At 56.3% G+C, this 17,840-nt stretch overlaps 6 protein-coding genes across 6 annotated transcripts; 2 read left to right on the forward strand and 4 right to left on the reverse strand.

Moving 5' to 3' along the window:
• Window positions 1–1,047: 1,047 nt before the first annotated feature.
• N657DRAFT_431102 (uncharacterized protein) lies at window positions 1,048–2,997 on the reverse strand. The gene is made up of 3 exons (XM_062787343.1): window positions 2,515–2,997; window positions 2,307–2,388; window positions 1,048–2,166 (listed from the first exon to the last, which is right to left on the reverse strand). The coding sequence occupies exons 1-3, from the start codon at window positions 2,850–2,852 to the stop codon at window positions 1,489–1,491; spliced, it is 1,098 nt and encodes a 365-aa protein (XP_062647639.1). The 5' UTR covers window positions 2,853–2,997; the 3' UTR covers window positions 1,048–1,488.
• Window positions 2,998–4,117: 1,120 nt separating this feature from the next.
• N657DRAFT_656195 (uncharacterized protein) lies at window positions 4,118–5,773 on the reverse strand (the record flags this gene model as incomplete). Its single annotated transcript, XM_062794673.1, has 3 exons — window positions 4,118–4,949; window positions 5,087–5,664; window positions 5,759–5,773. 3 exons carry the CDS (start codon window positions 5,771–5,773, stop codon window positions 4,118–4,120), a joined length of 1,425 nt encoding a protein of 474 aa, XP_062647640.1.
• Window positions 5,774–8,688: 2,915 nt separating this feature from the next.
• Window positions 8,689–10,014, forward strand: N657DRAFT_431132 (uncharacterized protein). Its single transcript, XM_062787344.1, has 3 exons — window positions 8,689–9,261; window positions 9,360–9,844; window positions 9,938–10,014. Exons 1-3 carry the CDS (start codon window positions 9,172–9,174, stop codon window positions 9,939–9,941), a joined length of 579 nt encoding a protein of 192 aa, XP_062647641.1. The 5' UTR covers window positions 8,689–9,171; the 3' UTR covers window positions 9,942–10,014.
• A 446-nt stretch (window positions 10,015–10,460) lies between these two features.
• N657DRAFT_572909 (uncharacterized protein) lies at window positions 10,461–10,974 on the forward strand (the record flags this gene model as incomplete). The annotated part of the gene is made up of 3 exons (XM_062788918.1): window positions 10,461–10,511; window positions 10,612–10,739; window positions 10,833–10,974. 3 exons carry the CDS (start codon window positions 10,461–10,463, stop codon window positions 10,972–10,974), a joined length of 321 nt encoding a protein of 106 aa, XP_062647642.1.
• Window positions 10,975–11,778: 804 nt separating this feature from the next.
• Window positions 11,779–14,053, reverse strand: N657DRAFT_690525 (uncharacterized protein; the record flags this gene model as incomplete). Its single annotated transcript, XM_062797053.1, has 5 exons — window positions 13,426–14,053; window positions 13,308–13,360; window positions 12,512–13,255; window positions 12,044–12,436; window positions 11,779–11,947 (listed from the first exon to the last, which is right to left on the reverse strand). Exons 1-5 carry the CDS (start codon window positions 13,873–13,875, stop codon window positions 11,779–11,781), a joined length of 1,809 nt encoding a protein of 602 aa, XP_062647643.1. The 5' UTR covers window positions 13,876–14,053.
• A 916-nt stretch (window positions 14,054–14,969) lies between these two features.
• N657DRAFT_656198 (SPOC domain-like protein) lies at window positions 14,970–17,507 on the reverse strand (the record flags this gene model as incomplete). Its single annotated transcript, XM_062794674.1, has 7 exons — window positions 14,970–14,990; window positions 15,076–15,548; window positions 15,609–15,820; window positions 15,875–16,272; window positions 16,325–16,846; window positions 16,900–16,960; window positions 17,014–17,507. The coding sequence occupies 7 exons, from the start codon at window positions 17,505–17,507 to the stop codon at window positions 14,970–14,972; spliced, it is 2,181 nt and encodes a 726-aa protein (XP_062647644.1).
• Between the last annotated feature and the right edge of the window lie 333 nt (window positions 17,508–17,840).

Genomic DNA, 17,840 nt, shown 5'->3' on the forward strand with positions numbered 1-17,840 from the left:
TGCTCAGGAGCAGGCGTAGGCCCATGATGAAGGTGTAGGTCGTGTCTAGTTTTCGTTGGGGTACTATACAGTCCACAGCTTGAAGCTCGTAACAAAGGACTTCGCCAAGTCACTCTCCACCAGCGCCCATGCCAGGTCGGTCCTAGCTTCAGTCTGTGAGCACTGACCGAAGTGTCGAGGGGGTGCGGCGACGGAGGATCTACGAGAGCGTCCATGCCGAGATGGGTATGCGTTGTTTCCCGCTTCACATTACCCAGGTGCGCTCCCCTCACCCCTGCTCAGATCAAAAACAACATGTCGAGCCATTTCGGAGGCGCGAATCAGGTTGCTCTCAGCCTTCCATTGAGACGCAGATGTAACATTCCTCTTCAGTCCAGTCCCAAAGGGGGAAGCAGAAAGAAGGGTGCATCCCGGTTCCGGTATGAGCAACTTAGACGCGGGTTCGGGGGACAAAATTTCTGCAGACCAGCGCGGCTCCGAGCCCTTGGAGTCATGCGACGGGGCGTGATTGGACCATTCGGCCGAGCCATCGGGCTCAGAGGCGCAGCCAGCTCTATCAGGTTAGATGCTTCTCTCATTGCCGACCCACAAAGCAGATATTGGTAGCCGCAGCCGCAGCCGCAGCCGCTGGTAGCTTCATTCGATTCAAAATCGTGCCCTTTCAGCCCTTTCCAACCTGCCGACCTGAGTGAAATGTTGAAATTCTAGCTGTTGAGGCCGCCAGCCGTTTCCGGGCGGTAGTCATGGGCGCGGCTATGGGGTGCGTGCCAGGGCTGGTACGGAACGAGGTGTCCAAATCCCGTCACTCTCGCTCTGTTATTCGTCGGCCCGGGTGGTGATACCCGCTAAAAGTTCAGGTAAGGCGCAGCGCGGCTGAAGTCGCTCACTCACAGGGCAGTCGACATGTTTCCACCTGTCATACCACCCCGCCCATCTTTCCTCTCTTTCGCGACGGTTGCTCTATCGGAAAGCCGTTTCATGCCCCTGGCAGGACCAGAAAGCCTTACCTTACCCTCCACAAGGCGGTTTCGCCTTCAGCTGGGTCTTGGCATAGAGACCGTTACCCTTGTCTTCACGTGTTGACTGCTACAGTTGCCGCAAACGCGCGCCAATTTCTTCCAGTCACGGGATGCGAGACAAGGATGTAACAACGCACGCACACTCAACAGCCGGTTCCAGGGTTCCACGAGGCCTGCTACCCCTTGCTCAGACTGTCAAAAAATCAAGCCGTCGTGGCTGCATGCTACCCCAACCACGGTCGAAGAGGGACCGAGATGGATGCGCGATAATCTGGATGCCCGGACCATGCGAGATCCGTAGCCACACGGATCAACGTCCATAGATCCCGAGTCTGCAGCTTCCCCAAACCCCGCGTCATCCCGGGACACATCATCAGCCTTTTCGTCTTCCGATTTAACGTAAACAAGATGACAACAATCCCAGGGCACGTCATCCGGTCTTCCTCGACGCGCAACCCGCCCAGGCACGTCAGATGCTGCCGACGTATCGCAACGTCACTCCGGTCACTAGAGCGCCAGTGACCCAAACGCTGGCGTAGACAGCCGCGCCGTAGGGCTCGACACCCTTGATCACCAGCGTAGTGTCCAAGTAGGTCCCCACCGCGGTGAACAGCATGGCCATGGCAGTCCGGATGAGAGACACTTTGGTGCGGGTGGTGTAGCCCCACAAATTCCACGCTACTGTCTCTTTGAGAGTGGCATTGACGGGATCGAACTCGGCGAGTTTCTGATCCTCCGACGTTCGGGGTGTAGCGACAAGCGGCGTAAATATGAAGGTCCGCGCCGCTAGGCCGAGCAGTAGGCTGAGAATCAGAGTGGTCGGACTGCCGAGGCCGAGAAATGGAGCTTCGGCGGCCGGTAGGATGGTGGGGATGCCCTGAAAGTGGAGCACCAAGGTGCTGGGCAGAAGATATCGGCCTGCTAGGAACAACACCACGCTGTATACGAGGGCGGCATGGACCGATGTGAGGACTTGGATTCCCCGGTCGGCGACGATGTCGCGGTTGGCGATCCCGGGGGCTGCTGTGTGGGCACCAGACAGGCGCCGCAGGAGGAGGAAAGGCAAGAAAGCTGATACCACATCGACGCTGAGGTAAGCGCCCGCGGTCATGGCACGAATTCCGTAGAAGACAGAGATGAGATAGATCTGGACCGTGCACGTTAGTCAACTGCGCCTACCATGCCATGGGGGATATGCGGGAGAGAGGAGTGCGACGCGGAATGCCCCGGGACTGCCCTGTGCGGGGAAGGACCGTGGACCGTTACAATCAACAAGGGCAAACTCACTGCAGGGCCATGCGCAAGCAGAGCGAGGGCTGCAAGATCGTAGGAATCGTAGTCTGCGAACCAGCCCAGGGCTAGTCCAGACCTGGCAGGGTCAGTATTGGCCGAGCTGAATGAAGGGGGTTGCAGTCTCCCCAACCCGAAGCTGGAAAGGAAGGCGAAATCAGGTAATTTCAGACGCTAGGTAGTGATGGCAGCACGGAAAACCTACAGTCTCCGCGCAGCCAGGAGGAATAACTCCGTTCTCGAATTCCCCTCTCTCGTAATGCTGCCGATTTCATTATCGCTGCAGTGGTCGACAAATGAGCGGCCAAGCGACGAAATCGCAAAACTCAAGACGACCGCTAGCGCGAAGCGGGCGGAATCGGGCAGGCGGTGATGGGCGCGTCCTCTCGATAGTGTCCTGGGTTTGGCCATGGTGGGCTCGTCGGCGGCTCCGAACGGGGCCGGGGCCGTATCTGCATGCTGCGACACCGCTCTTGCTGCTGCTGCGGCTCCATCGACAACGGCGGTGAGAGCCTCAGCCCCCGCCTCTTTGGCTCGGCCCATGACTGCGGTATCGTTAAGGTGAGTAGGTGTCAAACGTGGGGGTTGTTTGAGGGTTCAATCTGAGTTGAGAAGCGAAGAGACGAAAATACATTCGAAAGCAAGCCCGGATGCCGATATTTTGCGACGCCGGCAATCTCACGATCCGGGTTACGCTTCTGAAGCAGATAATCTCCGATGTGGCAGAACTGTGAACAGAACCCCCATGCCCCTATGGAGGTTGTAGTGCGACTTTTCTGTGTTTTTTTGATGAGATTGTTGATGTGGAATGCGACTCAGGATCGAGGTGGGCGCTCAAGTGAGCGTCCCGTCAGTTGAAGCTTCCAGGTTGTCGTGAAGACAGTGGAGCCTGTGACGTCGGAGACCGGGATCGGCACTAAACACTGGAACCCAATGCCTGTGGCCAGGTCCAGCTCCCCCGCTCTCATCCCAGGCTCGCCAGGCTCGGGCGGTGCAGTCCCCGCTGCGCTGGGTGTCTTCCCGGTTCATTGCTAGCGCGATCTGAACCACCAGTCCTCCGCTACCTTAGGTAAAGCAGCACCTCAAGCAAACAAACCACAACTCAGACGATTCCTCTTTCCATCATGAGCAGTTTTGGCCGCGCACAGTGGCATGCCGATACGAGGCTCCGTCCTTCACAACCTTGTCTCGACCCGCTCAAGCTTGAAGTTGACTATCAACCCCTACCAACAGAACCCCGAGGATCATATTGCCCAGATGTAGGATTCGGCTAGTGGTCCTGGACGCTGCACAGGAGCGATGGCTACCTGCAAGTTCCCGAGTCGACCGCATAACTCCATTTGACAAACGACCGATGCTCCGCGACACTCATCATCCCTCAAGCCCCTCCATTGTCAATATTCTTCCCATTATGTGCGTTTGGCCCACAGAGGGCAACTGGAGGCACCAGCTTATTGACTATCCCAACCATCTTCCTGACCAAAGAAGAACCCCATCACTACCACCAACAGGAAACATTCGCAGCTCGCTCGACGCTCACACACGACCTTCGCTTTAACCTCGTGGAGCCGGCGAGCGCTCCATCAACCAGACGCGTCCGATAGGAGCTACGCGCTCTCCACTCTTCGGTGCCAACCATCGTCGCGGAGCGAGCCTAATTTACACGCTTACATAGGTATACAAAAGAGACCGGATCCGTTCATATCCATAACCGTATCCATATCATAAATCCAAGCGGGCCATGGCTCAAGCGCTGCCTCTCTCCAGAAAATCCAAAGAAAAAGAAGCCCAGCCGACGGCCGGGCGGCTCACTCTTCCATCCTCCCAAAGACGCCGTCCTCCTCCTCATCGCTCCGAGCCCGGGACCGCATGTCTTCGTCGTCGTCGTCCATGGCGCTCTCGCCGCTCTCCTCCATCTTGGCGTCGACCCGTGGCAGCTCACCGCGGGTGAAGCTCTCGGGAGCCCTGCTAGGGTAGCTGTTGATGAAACTGGTACCAGACAACATACCCTGGTCGAGGTACTGCGCGGGCAGCGGGGGGACGGGCGGCGCGTCGGCGGCCAGGTGGACCATTGTTCGGGACCCTCCGTTGCTGTTGAAGCTGCAACTAAGCAGCTCCACGGCCGCGGCGAGCTCGCGGTCATCCTGTCCCGTGGCATTCCTGCCCGACGACGTGGGCCTCACGTCCTGGCTGAACTGCCGGAAGTGCCCAAAGCCCGAAACGCTGGGCACGCTGCCGGCAGCGGAACTGGCGTACGGCGCCGTCTGGTACGATCGGGACAGTCCGTTTCCGCTACTGTACCTTTTTCCGAAGCTCCTGTAGGGCGCGTTGGCCGGGTGGATGGCGTCTAGCTGCGGCGGCGGGGTCGTGTCGGCAGATCCGCGGTCCGGCTGCTCCGAGTACCCGCTCGCTGCAGGGGATGCGGAATCCCGGTCGCTAATGAAATCCCGCGCAGAGTCCGGAGGGGTCGTGGTTGTCGGGACGGCGGCGGCAGCAGCAGCAGAAGCAGCAGCTCCATTGTTGCTACTTGCGCTGTTGTTCATGGCAACCAGGACCGAGGCGGCCTCGAGGAGCTGGACTTGCTGGTGCTTGGAGATCAAGAGCTTGGAAGTGTAGGACCATTCGGGAGTATGCTCCCACCTGAACGGGCACACAAGTCAACACAAGTGCTTTATCAACTCGCGTAGCCTGGAATCCATGACCGGTATGGGGTTGCCGGTTCCGCACGCGGGTACCACGGGGTGGGAGAGGGTAGGGAAAGGAAAATGGGCACAAACAAATGCTTGTTCAAGCAGCTGCTATGCTTGTATCCCTTCCCGCACTTCTCACAGCGAAGTTCCGGGCGGTTGTTCTTCCGGCCACCTTCCTTGACCAGCGGCTGGCCGTCGCTAGCCCTCCTCACGCGGGCCTTTTGGAAGGCCGATTCGGCGTCATCTCCGGAAACGTCGTTGAGTTCGTCGTCGATTGCGCTTTCCTGCACGCCGGCCATGCCGTTTCCTGTCACGAACCTGCGAGTCGGAAGGCTCGCCGGCGGCGACGGCAGGCTCCCTACAATCGCGGGCCGCGAGAGTCCGTTCTTGGATATGGTGTGTCGGCGGGCGTTGACCGAGATGGGGAGCGGCATGGCCATGTCCCCGGATTCCTGCAGAGCCGCCGCCACGGCCGCCACGTTGGCACCTGTGTTTGTCATGCTCTTGCGGCGAGTAATGCGGTGGGCGCCATTGAGAGCGCTGCCGAGGAGCGAGTGCGAGTTATTTCGCGAATGGGACTGTCGGCCGAGTGTAAGCCCACCAGGGACCGAGGTCGACGAGATTGAGGGCCGGTGCGTGAGAGGCCGCGAGGTGTGTGTTATTTCCTAAGACACACGACGTAATTAGCACCTATCTCTGTATGCGCAACCGGGAAGCCGAACTCGCAGTCAGCCAAGGTAAGACGAAGTGGTTAGGTACCTTGGAGGACGCCATTGCCGGTACCGCTGCAGAAATCCAGCTTGCCGCACGGCTCTCGGAATTGAGTCCTATCCAAAGCCCGAATTGACCGAAACCAAGAATTCGGAGCTGCGAAATTAATCGCGTTGTGGTCGATCGGCGTGCGAGGTGGTGGTGGCCCACGATTGTTGGGAGGTTGATTGTGCTTGAGAACAGCTAGCTGCAGGTCGAAAGCGCGGGGAGGAACAATAATAATTTCGGGTCCGCCTAGGGTATGGGCCCAGGGGTCACTCGCCAACCAGTCAAGCTTGGATAAGGTGCCCAAATCCAAAGAGCGAAAAACAACAATTGGGCTGCAGCAATGGCATGGGGGAAAAGAGTGCAAATGCTTGGAGAGGTAAGTGGCTGTGTCGCCGTCTGGAACGGCAGGGTCTGAAGAACGAAGCCCAACAAGAGAGGAATGAATTACGGGTCACGATGGGAGTGTTGCCTGTAAGAGGGAGGCGCGTGGCTCAACAAGGTCAGGTCAGCCGAGGAAAAAAAAACGGCGGACTGGTAAATTTGTTGCAGGCACCGCGTAGACACAGAATCACCCAGAGAGGCACACCTCAGCAGACCAACAACATCAAGCGCGAGCACATATCCCCAGCGAACTCCCACTGGAGTTGGAATGTTGGCTAACAGGGGCTACATATTCGGCGATGCGCATTCGCCCCTGGCAAGTACCCTTACTGCCCCTCGCCGGGTTCAGGTACCTGGCTCTAGCCGGCGCTCGATGGATAAAGATACGCCGAACTGTATCCATACATGGCATCGATACTACCGAATGCAGCAGCGTGTGTGTAAGAGGGTGTTTGACTGGACAGGCTACCCGAAGCTGCGTGGCGTTTGAGGTTGTCATGCTGCAAAGGTGCATCGCAGGAAGAGCACTAGCTGGCCCAGAGTACCTAACTCAGCAGGTTGTCTTTGCCTTAAGCCCTGTCTCGGTGAGAGCAACCTGGAAGGTGTGGCCTCTTTTCTTAGTGCCGTACTGTACCTTGAAAAGGACAGTCGATCTGGATTGGGGTGTCCCCGTCAGCTGCCATGGTGAGACAAAGCAGGAAAGGAAGTGCCAGGTCACGAGCCTTGGTCGTCACCGAACTGGCAATGCTAGGCTCTGGGTACCCACAAGTGACTCAATAGCCAGTTCCATTCTTGATCAATTGAACCTAACCGCAAGTTATGGAACTGGCATACTCGCTCCATGTTTGAGTCAAGAGAAAGAGTTTCAACAGATAAATCAGCATGGAGCGCTCTAGTGTCACCATTTTCAAGGCAACTCCGTACTTACACGGTGTTCCGCCAGTTGATGTTCTCCTTTACCCCGCCTGTTGTGTTCCCGCTGGGGTCGCACTGAGAGAGGTGGATCAGCCCCTCCTCGTTTTCATTTGGACTGTAAGGTAAGGTACCTACTGTGTAGTCTGCTGGAAGAACTGGGAGTCATGTTTTAAGTCAAGACCTGAGTTGCGAGGAGGGTATTGAAGAAAGGTCAATGCTTGTTGGAAATCTCATTCTGTCTTTCGCCAAGATTGCTCTTCTCCAAGTACTTCTTTCATTGCTGTAGTAGCCCTCCTCCTCGTGGAGACTTTCTACCCACCCAGCCGGCTCACAGATTTCAGATAGCATCCGGTGCCTGTCACATATCTGATCAACAGTCACAGCAGACTCGGCAAAGGTCGTCTCTCTATAAACCGCTGAATCTCGACCACTGGTCCGAAAGCAGAATCACGCTCGCCATGCCCGATGCCACACCATGCGCACTTCTCTAGGAAGCTGATCTAACCGCTCTACGGTAACCGAGACCTGCTACGCCAGAGCCAAACATGATACAGGTTGAGATATCCGCAAGCAAGGAGGACTGAAATTCCGGCGCCACAACCGCGGACGCTGCTGAATATATCCGTACATTTGCACTTGTTGATCTCGGGAATAAACCCCCGGAGTCCCAATTGGTTTGTCCCATGTCCTGCAACAAGAACGCTGTCGACAGAAACCTTGCCCAATCATGCGAAAGCACGCAACCCCTCACCCGATCGCTTCGGGTTGGACTGTCGAAAAACCCGCCGAACATCTCCCGTCCCGCAAGCTCCACACCGACCAATCGACGAGATCACTGGGGTGCTCAGTTCATCAAGCTTGCCCGCTGCTCTGACCCGCCTTGAGCCCGCTTTGCTCAGGCATATGGTCTTGAAAGACGCCACGAGGCCGATGGGCAGAAAGGATGGAAAGTGACGATCAACACAACAGCGGAAACGATAACGGTTCAACGCCACGGTAAGGATTTTCGAGCCGCATCGTGTGGCTGATAGAGCTTTGGAGCTCCACCAGTTAAGGTACTCAAAGTCCCGGATCCACGACCTACGTCTTACATTGTAACGAAGTTCCGTCGGTCCTTGGTCTTCTTGAAGGGGGGACAACTCTTTGCCCATTTTCCAATCGACCTACCTTCAGGATCTAGTACACCAAACCAACTTTTCCTGGGGCCACAATCAGCCCCTGGGTACAAGCCTCACAGCGCCGGTCACGTGGCTTGCTGAGATGCTCTGTTGTGCCACATGATAGAAGGGTGGGAAGCGGATAACCTTAGCAGGGGGCTGGGGATTGACAACCTGCCCAACTTACATAACCAGGAAAATAACCTGGCACAGGTGAGCAGTGTCGCAATGTGCCTAGAGAGGCCGGAGCAAGAGAGCAGGAGTCAGGCACGCCAGATCAACAGTGACGTCGCGAGGTGCCGCTCCGAACATGCCGGATGGGCGTCCAAGGTTCCAGTCTTGAGTAAGCCGCTGCCCTCGACAGACGTATCCGTCCGTGGGCAATTAACGTTAACTAACTCTATCACCTCTTCTGCTACCAGATCACGGATCGGCGTCGAGTGACGCCGGGGTTCGAAGGACCATAACTTTGGGCCTGGTGGGGGGATCAGGGTTGCCCCGCATCCGGATCGGCGATTTCGAGGCCCCCAGCGCCCCGCTTGAACGTGGCATAAAGATCCCTATAGTGCCAAAAGCAGGTTGTGGTCTTATCTCAACAATAACACACAACATTGGACGGATTGACCAAGTGAGCAAGCTTTAAGATCCTCAGAATAAAGGCAGACCATGAGGCGGCGTCTCGACGTCTCAACATGGCCGTTCTGATCTGCGTGGGAGAGAAATGTAAAAGAATTACCTTGCACAGGCCAAGATGAGCTGATAAGGGGTGTAACTGATAAGGGGAACATCCCATTAAGACCACGACAAGAGATTCACCTTTGATCAAATCGTCGTGTCTCTCATTTCTATACTTTAAAACATACCGAAGGTAGTCTAACTACAATTGCTTGGTTACGGCTGTTCCAGACACTGGCGATCACGAACCAAAACACCACCACCACTGCCACCTACAAGCCCGCCATGTCAACCGACGCTTTCCGCCGAGTGGGCCGCGGTGGAGCCGGAAACTACTATACCAAGCAGGACATCCAAGACGCCGAAAAAGCCACCGTCCGTTTGCCCTCCACTTTCCGCACTCCCTGAACCCGTTGCTACGACGATAAAGCAGTATAACTTACCTTACTAACACCGTCCCATCCATCCTACAGGACCTAGAAGCCCAAACCAACCCCTCCCTCTCCCCCTCCCGCACCCAGACCAACACCACCGTCTCCGGGTCCGGCGGAGGCGCATCAATAACTCACGCCCGGACGGGGCGCGGCGGGGCGGGCAACTTCAACTTCTCCGTTCCTTCCTCTTCCAGCCACAACAAAAATTCCAGTTCTTCGAAATCTTCGCCCGAAACAGGAGGGAAGCAGAATGATGATGGGAGAGATGAGGAAGCAGAATTGGCGGCGGAGAGGAGCAGAGCGGCGGCGGCGGTAGCGGCGAGCTTAGCCGCTAAGTCCAGGACGGGCGGACTCAGCGGGCGGGGAGGGGCGGGGAACTGGAACGCCGGTAGCAATGGTAATGGTGGGGATGAGGTTGAGAAGGGGAAGGAGAAGGAAAGGATGGTGGAGGAGTTGGAGATGAAGGTATTAAAGGAGGTCGAGGCCGTGTTGGCGGTGCCGGGGAGAACGTATCATGGCCAGGGGTTAGGACAGAAGGAGTAGAGGGCCATGGTGGAAGGGGGAGGATTGAGCTGGGAGTCCGGGAGTGACAAGAAACAACCCGCGATTTGGGCCAGGTAGGTATGTGTAGGGAGTTGGAAGCCGGCGATTCCAAGTGTTTTCTCTTTTGCAACCTGGAGAGTGGATGTGTATTTGCGGGTGATTCGGCTTCGGGAAGACGCTGTCTCTGGATTAGGTTATGACACGATGGGTCCCCCTGGATTGCCTAATGACTGGATTGTATGAGTATACTTTTAATACTCATCTTCTCTCGAGAAGCATATCCAAACTGTTTGACAAGGAGCACACAGTGCTGTGCAACTAGTGTATCCCTATTGAGCGAATTTGAGGGACCTCGCTCTTTGCCAAGCCAAACGTAACAACGTAATATTTCCGTAACAATTGCTCCTACACCAGAAGCGGCAAATCCCGGCGTCGAACCCGGCAGAAAAAGTTCCATCGCAAGTTACCACCACCAAACCACATATCGTGATCACCACTACCGAACTCGCCGTCGTACTTCAACGCTCAAATCAGTATCGCCAAACTCAGCTTCTGCAACACACACAAGCAGAGGCATATATCAACCCATATACCAAAATGTCCTCGGCAATCGCCATCGGCGCAGGCGTCGCAGTCGCCGCTTTCCTCGTACGGCCCGCCCTTCTTTCTTCGGATCAAACACCCACCCACATCCCCCCCTCCCACTCCTTCGAGAAATCGCAACTAACACAGAAAAACTCCGTAACAGGGCAGAGCAGGCCTGGTTGCATGGCGGCGCTCGCGCGGCGGCGTGGGTGCGTTGGGCAAGGCCTTTTACAAGGGCGGGTTTGAGCCGCGCATGAACCGGCGCGAGGCGGCGCTGATTCTGTCATTGAAGTACGGTCCCCCTTCCCCCCCCAAATATCTCTCCGTGAAATTTTCCCCTGGCGATATATGTTGTGTTGCTGACAAAACAAACCAAAAAAACAGCGAGAGCAGCATAACCAAGGAAAAGGTGCGCAAGGCGCACCGCACGTTGATGCTTCTCAACCACCCCGACCGCGGCGGGAGCCCGTACCTGGCGACCAAGGTGAACGAGGCCAAGGAGTTCCTTGAGAAGAACGCGTCATGATATGCGCGCCGCTTGGGTCCCCGCATACACACACACCCCTCAGCTTTCCTTGCAATGGGGAGTCAGTCTCGATCGAGTTGGGGGAGAGAGAGAGAGAGAGAGATGGCAGTTCGCGAGCTCTGATCAGTTGGGCTCGATTCGCCAGCGTAGCGCGCAGCCTACCGGCCCGGCTCGGCGCGAGGAATAGGGGGAGAAGCGACGATACTGTCGTTGTGCCGCGGTCACGACTCTTCTGGTCTCCCCAGCCTTCACCGCGAAATCGGATCCCGCAATCATCGAAACAACGGCAGCACCATCATCACAACATGTAAATGTACAACACAACACGCAGATCATAGCACTGGCGTTTGGGACTGGGAATGGCTTGGTTTGGCTTGGATTCGAGTGAAAGTAGGTGGACTTTATAGTTGTGTCTCGGGGAGGGGCGAGCGAATTTCGACAGAGTGGCGTATACCGAAGCCGACATCAGGGAGGCCCAGGGGTGACGGCATGTTGGGTAACTCGAAGCTTCCGCTTTACGAATCAGGAGAGCCTAAGCGGCACGCTGATGACTCCCCTCCAATATACAACCGTACACATTATTATATCCTAATCTGCGCCGCGGCCATGCACGCTTGGAGGGGTCCAGCGCCGTTGGATATCCCGCTCAGTCCTTGCACAAAACGAAGCATTTCGCTGTTTGTCAGGCCTTCACGTCTTCGCTCGATCCGAGCGCTTTCTCAAGACCAGACCCGCCGCTGCAAGTCTCTCCCAGCTCTCATGAGTGACTTTCTAGCGCACCTTTTCTCTCCCCTACGGCGACCTTCAGTTGTCCCAGCTCTGACCCTCATCAGCCCAATCCTGACTGCCAACATCCTCGCTAGCCCAGTAGCCAACGTGAACACCACGAGTGAGACCGACCGGTTCGCCGCCATCAGTGTCCTCATTGCTGGTCCACCCGTCCTTCTCCTTCAGCTCCGAGTACGGAACGTGTCTGGACAAAATCATGTCAAAGTCAGCGCCAAAGAACACACTGTGCACCGAACACGACCAAGCAACAAGTGAATGGAAATAACACAGATTTACTTACCGCTTCGCCTTCCCCTTCTCCTTCTCCTGAAAACTCATCCCCCTCTTCTTGACCGCCACCCCGACCATGGCCTGTAGCGTGTACACGGCGTCGTTGCCCGCGTTGTGCAGGTGGCGGTACGACTCGATGCCTACGCTCGACAGCACCGTCGCCAGGCTGGCCGCGTCGTTGCTGCGCACCATGTACTGGTGCATCTCGCGCGTGTCGACCAGCTCGACGACGTTCCGGGCCGCCTCGACGTGGTACGAAAGAACCCTCAAGTACTTGATGTCGGAGGACGACTCGTGGAAGACGAGGACCACGGGGCGCGGGGCGCCGGCGGGCGTTGTGGCGTTATCGATGAGGTCGGTGATGAGCGGTGTGATTTGGGATAGAGGCAGGAATTCGCTCTCTCTGCTCGGCGGAGGTTCTAGTTAGTACCTCTCATTGCTGCTTGGAAGGAAATGAGGGGAAGGGAATTGGACGAACCCAAAGTCGAAAGCGTCCGCGCAGCCACGGACGTATCGCGAGTTCATAGCCCACGAGTTCTCCTTGACGCGAATGTGACGAGCGCGGATGTGCTGAAACCAGTTCTGGCCGCCTTCGCGGGGGGGGGAGTCTTGGATCTCGGCCGTGTCCAGCATGGCGATGCCAACCTCCGTGACGAGATCCTGGTTCTGCTCCCAGGCCTCAATGTCGATAGCCACAAACAAGACGGAACCTTCCGGACCATCGACCGTGGGCATGTTGAGGTCGAGGGCGGCGAGCTTCCCGAGTGCATCACCCGCCGTCCTGCCGCGGAGGCCGAGATAGCGCTGCACGCGCTTGACGGACCGGCCCCAAGCCTGGTGGGCCTTGATGCGCTTCGGACGGTTTCGATCAGACCTCTTGCCCCTCTTCCTGTCGGCGTGGCTCCTCTTGAGGAGCTCCCTAAACCCTTCGAGACCAAGCTGAGTTGCCTTGGACAGGTCATCATCATCTGGGTGTGGCTCAGGGATGGCCTTGATCAGATTCTGGAACGACTGGGCAGACCTGGAGCGGCCCAAGAATCGTGGCCGGGGACTGTTGCCAATGCCGAAGGACATCATGAACCGTTCTTCGTTCCTGCCCGGAGGGATAGTCAGATGAGTCTCCAGCTTGGCGTTGACAACCTCCAGGAGATGTTGGAACTGGTAAGTGGGAACCAGCACAACGGGCTTCATGTTCATGTCCGGAGGACAATGAATGTAGTAGCTGATAAACCGTCAGTTTTTGGGACCATCGCGAGAGCTGTGAGATGGCTTACAGATCCCAAACTCGCTTCTCATGAAGAGCGTCGAGCGTGAACAGCGGCTCAGCCTGGACAAAACGGTCAGCCGTAACCCATTTCTACAGCCATCAAGTTCATCACCTGACACACTTACGCGAGCGCCGTTTGCCTTCCCGACAAACATGTGGGGGTAGTTCTGAACCAGGGCGAACGGCACAAAGATTGCGCCTTCGTCCGCGACGTCGCCCATGGCATAGCCAGTCTCCTTCCACTCAATCTTTTCCAATTCCGCAACCTGGTCCGAAAACGCACTCTCCCCGGCGGCATACTGGCGCGCCTTGTTAAGCTTGGAGCCGCCGGCGCGGGTGTTGGCGGCCTTCTCGGCGGGGGTGAGCTTGTGCAGGTTGAGAATCATGTCCGCTGAGTCGTCCGACGCGTAGCCCACATCCTGCTGACCTTCGGCCGCGCTGGTGGCCTCGGCTGCGGCTTCGGAACCCTCGCCCTCGGACTGGAGAGAGCACCAAGCAGTCGGGTCAAAGCCATCCCAGACCGCAGCGTCGCCCGTGATGGCGCGCAGGCGGGCGAGGAAGTCAGCGTCCTCCATTTTCCTTCTTAGTCAGAACTCGCAGTGGGATCGTCTCGTCTATTGAGATTGAACGACGGAATGATCGTTTGAGTTGCAATGCCTCGCAAGACTTTTTTGAGAGGTGAAAGTCGCGAAGGGGAAGGCGTAGCGGGCAGTCCGCCTAGATAGAGGGAGTGAAAATTCGCTCTACTCACAGACCCGCGTTATGGTCGGGTGTTGCCGAGTGGGCGTCGACCGATGGATGAGGCCGGGGTCCGATTCGTGAGTCTGAGTAAGAAGCAAATACAAGGAGGACGTGATACTGTGGACATGGTCAACACACCGGGCACACTGAGACGATGAGGATTGGAACCCAACCTCCAATCTGTTAAAGATGCTAGGCAGACACACGACAGGACAAGCTCACTTGAGAAACAATTGGGAGGCGGATTTGGATATGTCTGGGTGAGGCGGTGCGTGAGTCGTGCCTGGCGCCGTTAAGGATAGAGTGCACATGGAAAGGGGGCGTGAAGGAAGGTGCAGTCAAATCAACTTTAGTGCTCCCAGATTTTTTTGCCTGCTAACTGCCAGATTGAATGACGAACTTACATTCCGCGGAAGTCTACATAAGCGGCAGCAAGCTCAAACTTGAGAGGATGATTCTGCGCTGTTTATTGTACGCTGTCTTCAATGGAAGTATTGTAATGTTTCAACGAGTGCACATCAAGCCAAGTTCGTAAACAATGGGTTAGGCGAGTGGGCTGAACTCATAGAACATCACAATTGTGAACCCCAACCATCCCCGTCATCACGGCATCCTCCAGCAATTGTCTGCCAAAGGTATCGTAATGAGGTTGCCGAAGTAGTACCATGTGAGAATTGAGCCGTGACAAGGCAAACACAACGGGGGATTGAAAGGCGTGAGTACTGCTGGTAAGCCTGGCCTGTGCAACAGCACGGCCAACCGTGACGACCACGAGGCTCACCATCAAGAGTCAAGACAGCGTGGTAGGCCTCAAAGGCGGACACCCAGCCCCTGACTATTAGCGCTAAATCAGTTTGCTTCTCAACAGCAATATGCCCATTCATGGACGATGCCCTCATACATTGAGAGTTGAGGCCATAGCCAATCCTTAACTCGATCCAGTGACAAACTACACGGCAGTCAGCAGACACTCGTTTCAACACTGGCACTCAAAATTAACAAAATGGTCGCCACCTGGCCTCAGGTTGACTTACCTCCCTGGCCTGATCAGCCGTAACCTCCGACACCTCGGACTCGTCCTGCGTGATCAACCCCAGACGTCCTCCCACAACATACTTGAACCACATCTCCCTCCGATCCCCATTCAACTCACCACTCAACAAACTCTTCTTCAACCGCTTGAGGAAAGTGTTATACAGACCTGGAACCTCGAGCCCGATCAACTCCTCGCGCATGGCCCGCAAGTTCTCGGCCGCCCTGGCATAGAACAGGTCCGCGAAGCTGTCCCGGATCAGCTTGCGCACAATCTCGCCCATTTGCTTGGCCGCGCTTTCGACCGTGGCGTCATCGCTCGCTGTCGCCAGCATCTGCTTGAACTCAGGTACCGCATTGTCCGCCGATATGGTGGTGGTGCGCTTGGTCTCGCCGAGCAGCGCGTCGATGTCGAGGCCCGAGAGCGGCTTGGCCGGCTCCTTCCGGCCGCGGCGGCCTTGGGTTTTTGCGGGCACTGGTCATTCCCTCCGTTAGGATGAGACGTTTGATGGGACTGTCCAGGATAAAGACAAACCTTTCTTGATTTCGGCTGCCTCGATTAGCGCTTCAATCTCCGACTTTGCCTTGTTTATGATCTTTTCCGGAGGCTTGGAGAAGCGAAGCAGAATCTCGGCTGGTGGTCCGATCGGCGCCTCCGGATCCACGGCGCGTGCACGGATGGCCTGGTTGATGCGATGGATGGTTGGGTTGTACATCTCGTCGATAGCAGCATATTCCACCGGTTTCCTGGCCCAATGTCAGTGAATCTGTAATCTACATTGGAGTTGGGCAAGGACAAACCCATCCTCATTCTCGTCAAAACCGGAAAGGTCCATGGCATCGACGAAGTCGCTCATAGCTTGCTCCAGATTCTTCGACGGTAGCAGTCGATGTTCCTTGATGACGCTGCCCGTGACGGTGAACACCTTGTCCAACGGCGGGAACTGGTAGCTGCGGACATCTTCTGCAAACGGCAGGGGCACGTCATAGAGACACTCAAACTCGTCCTCCAAGGCGGGGTTCGGCTTGAGCAGGAGGATTTGTGGTTGAGCGCCGTCTTTCTGTACGTATCGCGTCACTGCATATGACTCGAGCTCGTGAAGTGCATGGATGAGGGCCGAAAGCGCCAGCTCCGCCTCTTCATTTAGCTTTTGAGCAACAATGATGCCTGTCTCACCCATGTTGATGAATGGTTGGTACTGTTGCCTGTGTAAGTCAAAAATACTGAAAGACAGACTCAAGACGACTTACACTGCTAAAGGGAACAAACCCAAGGATTGTAAATCCCTTCTTCGTCTCCAGCTTGGTGATTGAGAGATCAGACTCGCTGAAGGGTACCACGGTCCGGCCGTATTGGTATCCTTTCGCAAGATCCTCGAATTCAACATCTCGCCTGCCGCCGGGGGCATCAGGGTCATTGACCCGGTAGGTGCGCATTTGCTTGACGCCAGAAAACCCTGTCCCGCCCATCTCGGTATCCTCATCGTTGATGGTTTGCGACTGGGAAGGCGCGCCAGGCTCCGTGTTGACAACCACGGTGCTTGCTGGCGGTGGCATGGCACGCTTCGTCTTGAAGTAGCGCTCGACGTGGATGCTGAGCGCGCTGGGATATTTGCTTGGGTCTCCGAGGGTAAGGGCTCCATCATACGCCTTGAACGGCCTCACGGGCTTGATTCGAGGAATGGCGAGCTCCTCAACCGCCTGCGCCATGGTTCCGAACACGCCATTACTGCACTGCTCTACCAAATTGCGGAGGATCCTCTCGTTTTCCGCCTGCACGGAGTCAGCGAGGTGACCCGGCGAAGGAGATAAATGGACCGACTTGCCTTGGCTTTGGACTTGTCTTCCTCCTTGAAGCCATAGTCTGGATCATCAAAATCGACGCCGCTGAGACGGTCAGTCGAGGAGATAGGCTGGGCCTTATTAGGGCACACACTTACATTACTACCAGCTCAATGTTGGAGTCGTTAAGCCGGTTTGCCACGTCCTCTGACGACTCATCGTCAATTGGGGATTCGCCGTTCGTGACCAGGATGATGCGCCGCTTGTACTTGAGCTTTTTGGTGAAACCTTCGATCATGGAGAGGGCAACCACAATGGCCGAGATGGCGTCGCCGCCGTAGCTGTGCGAGGGTTGTATCAATGACCGCAGGTCCCTCAGCGAGCTCATGGTCATGGGGCCGATGTCCTGCAGCACCGAGATATTCTCGTAGCCCTCAAGCCCCTGGCGGTCCTGGGCGTTGTCGGTCTCTTCGGTATTCAGGCCCACCACTCCTACTGTCCATGTCTTGCGGCTAGCGGCAACCGTGGTGGAGATCTTGTCCCAGACATAGCGCATAGCGTAGTCGAGATCCGACTCGTCGCGGCCGTTATGGCAGTCGGCCATTGACTCGCCCAGGTCCACGATGTAGACGGTGGTTTCCTTGTCGGCCATGTTGGGAAGGTTGTATGGCAGTTACGCTCACAATTTGATATGGTGAGAAGGAAGTATTATTGGAGGGAAAAGGCTCTCATTTTCTTTTATGGAATGCATTGGATCATCAGAGTCCAGGCAGCACCAGCCGAGACCAGGAACCAAGCTCGCGTTAGGTTGAGCTCGCTGCCTCGCGCGGGCACATGATAGCGCGTCAAACTGTACTTTAGGGTTAGGGTCAAAACGATCCGAGGTGGCTCCTGAAGCCACTGAAGCCACGTTGGAGCACTCACTCATCTTTGCGCTCTTACCACTTCGGGAACAACACTATCGCATCAGTTCATCGGATTTGAC

This window comes from Parathielavia appendiculata, assembly GCF_033297405.1.
Source record: "Parathielavia appendiculata strain CBS 731.68 unplaced genomic scaffold N657scaffold_6, whole genome shotgun sequence".
Taxonomy (NCBI): Eukaryota; Fungi; Ascomycota; class Sordariomycetes; order Sordariales; family Chaetomiaceae; genus Parathielavia; species Parathielavia appendiculata.

What these genes read in the sequence shown, in the direction of transcription:
- N657DRAFT_431102 (XM_062787343.1), bottom strand. Translation starts at nt 2,852, where the DNA reads ATGGGCCGAGCCAAAGAGGCGGGGGCTGAGGCTCTCACCGCCGTTGTC. An exon ending in CTCCTGGCTGCGCGGAGACT is followed by an intron (nt 2,389 to 2,514) that starts GTAGGTTTTCCG and finishes TGACCCTGCCAG; the next exon opens with GTCTGGACTAGCCCTGGGCT. An exon ending in TGCTTGCGCATGGCCCTGCA is followed by an intron (nt 2,167 to 2,306) that starts GTGAGTTTGCCC and finishes TGCACGGTCCAG; the next exon opens with ATCTATCTCATCTCTGTCTT.
- N657DRAFT_431132 (XM_062787344.1), top strand. Translation starts at nt 9,172, where the DNA reads ATGTCAACCGACGCTTTCCGCCGAGTGGGCCGCGGTGGAGCCGGAAAC. An exon ending in AAGACGCCGAAAAAGCCACC is followed by an intron (nt 9,262 to 9,359) that starts GTCCGTTTGCCC and finishes TCCATCCTACAG; the next exon opens with GACCTAGAAGCCCAAACCAA.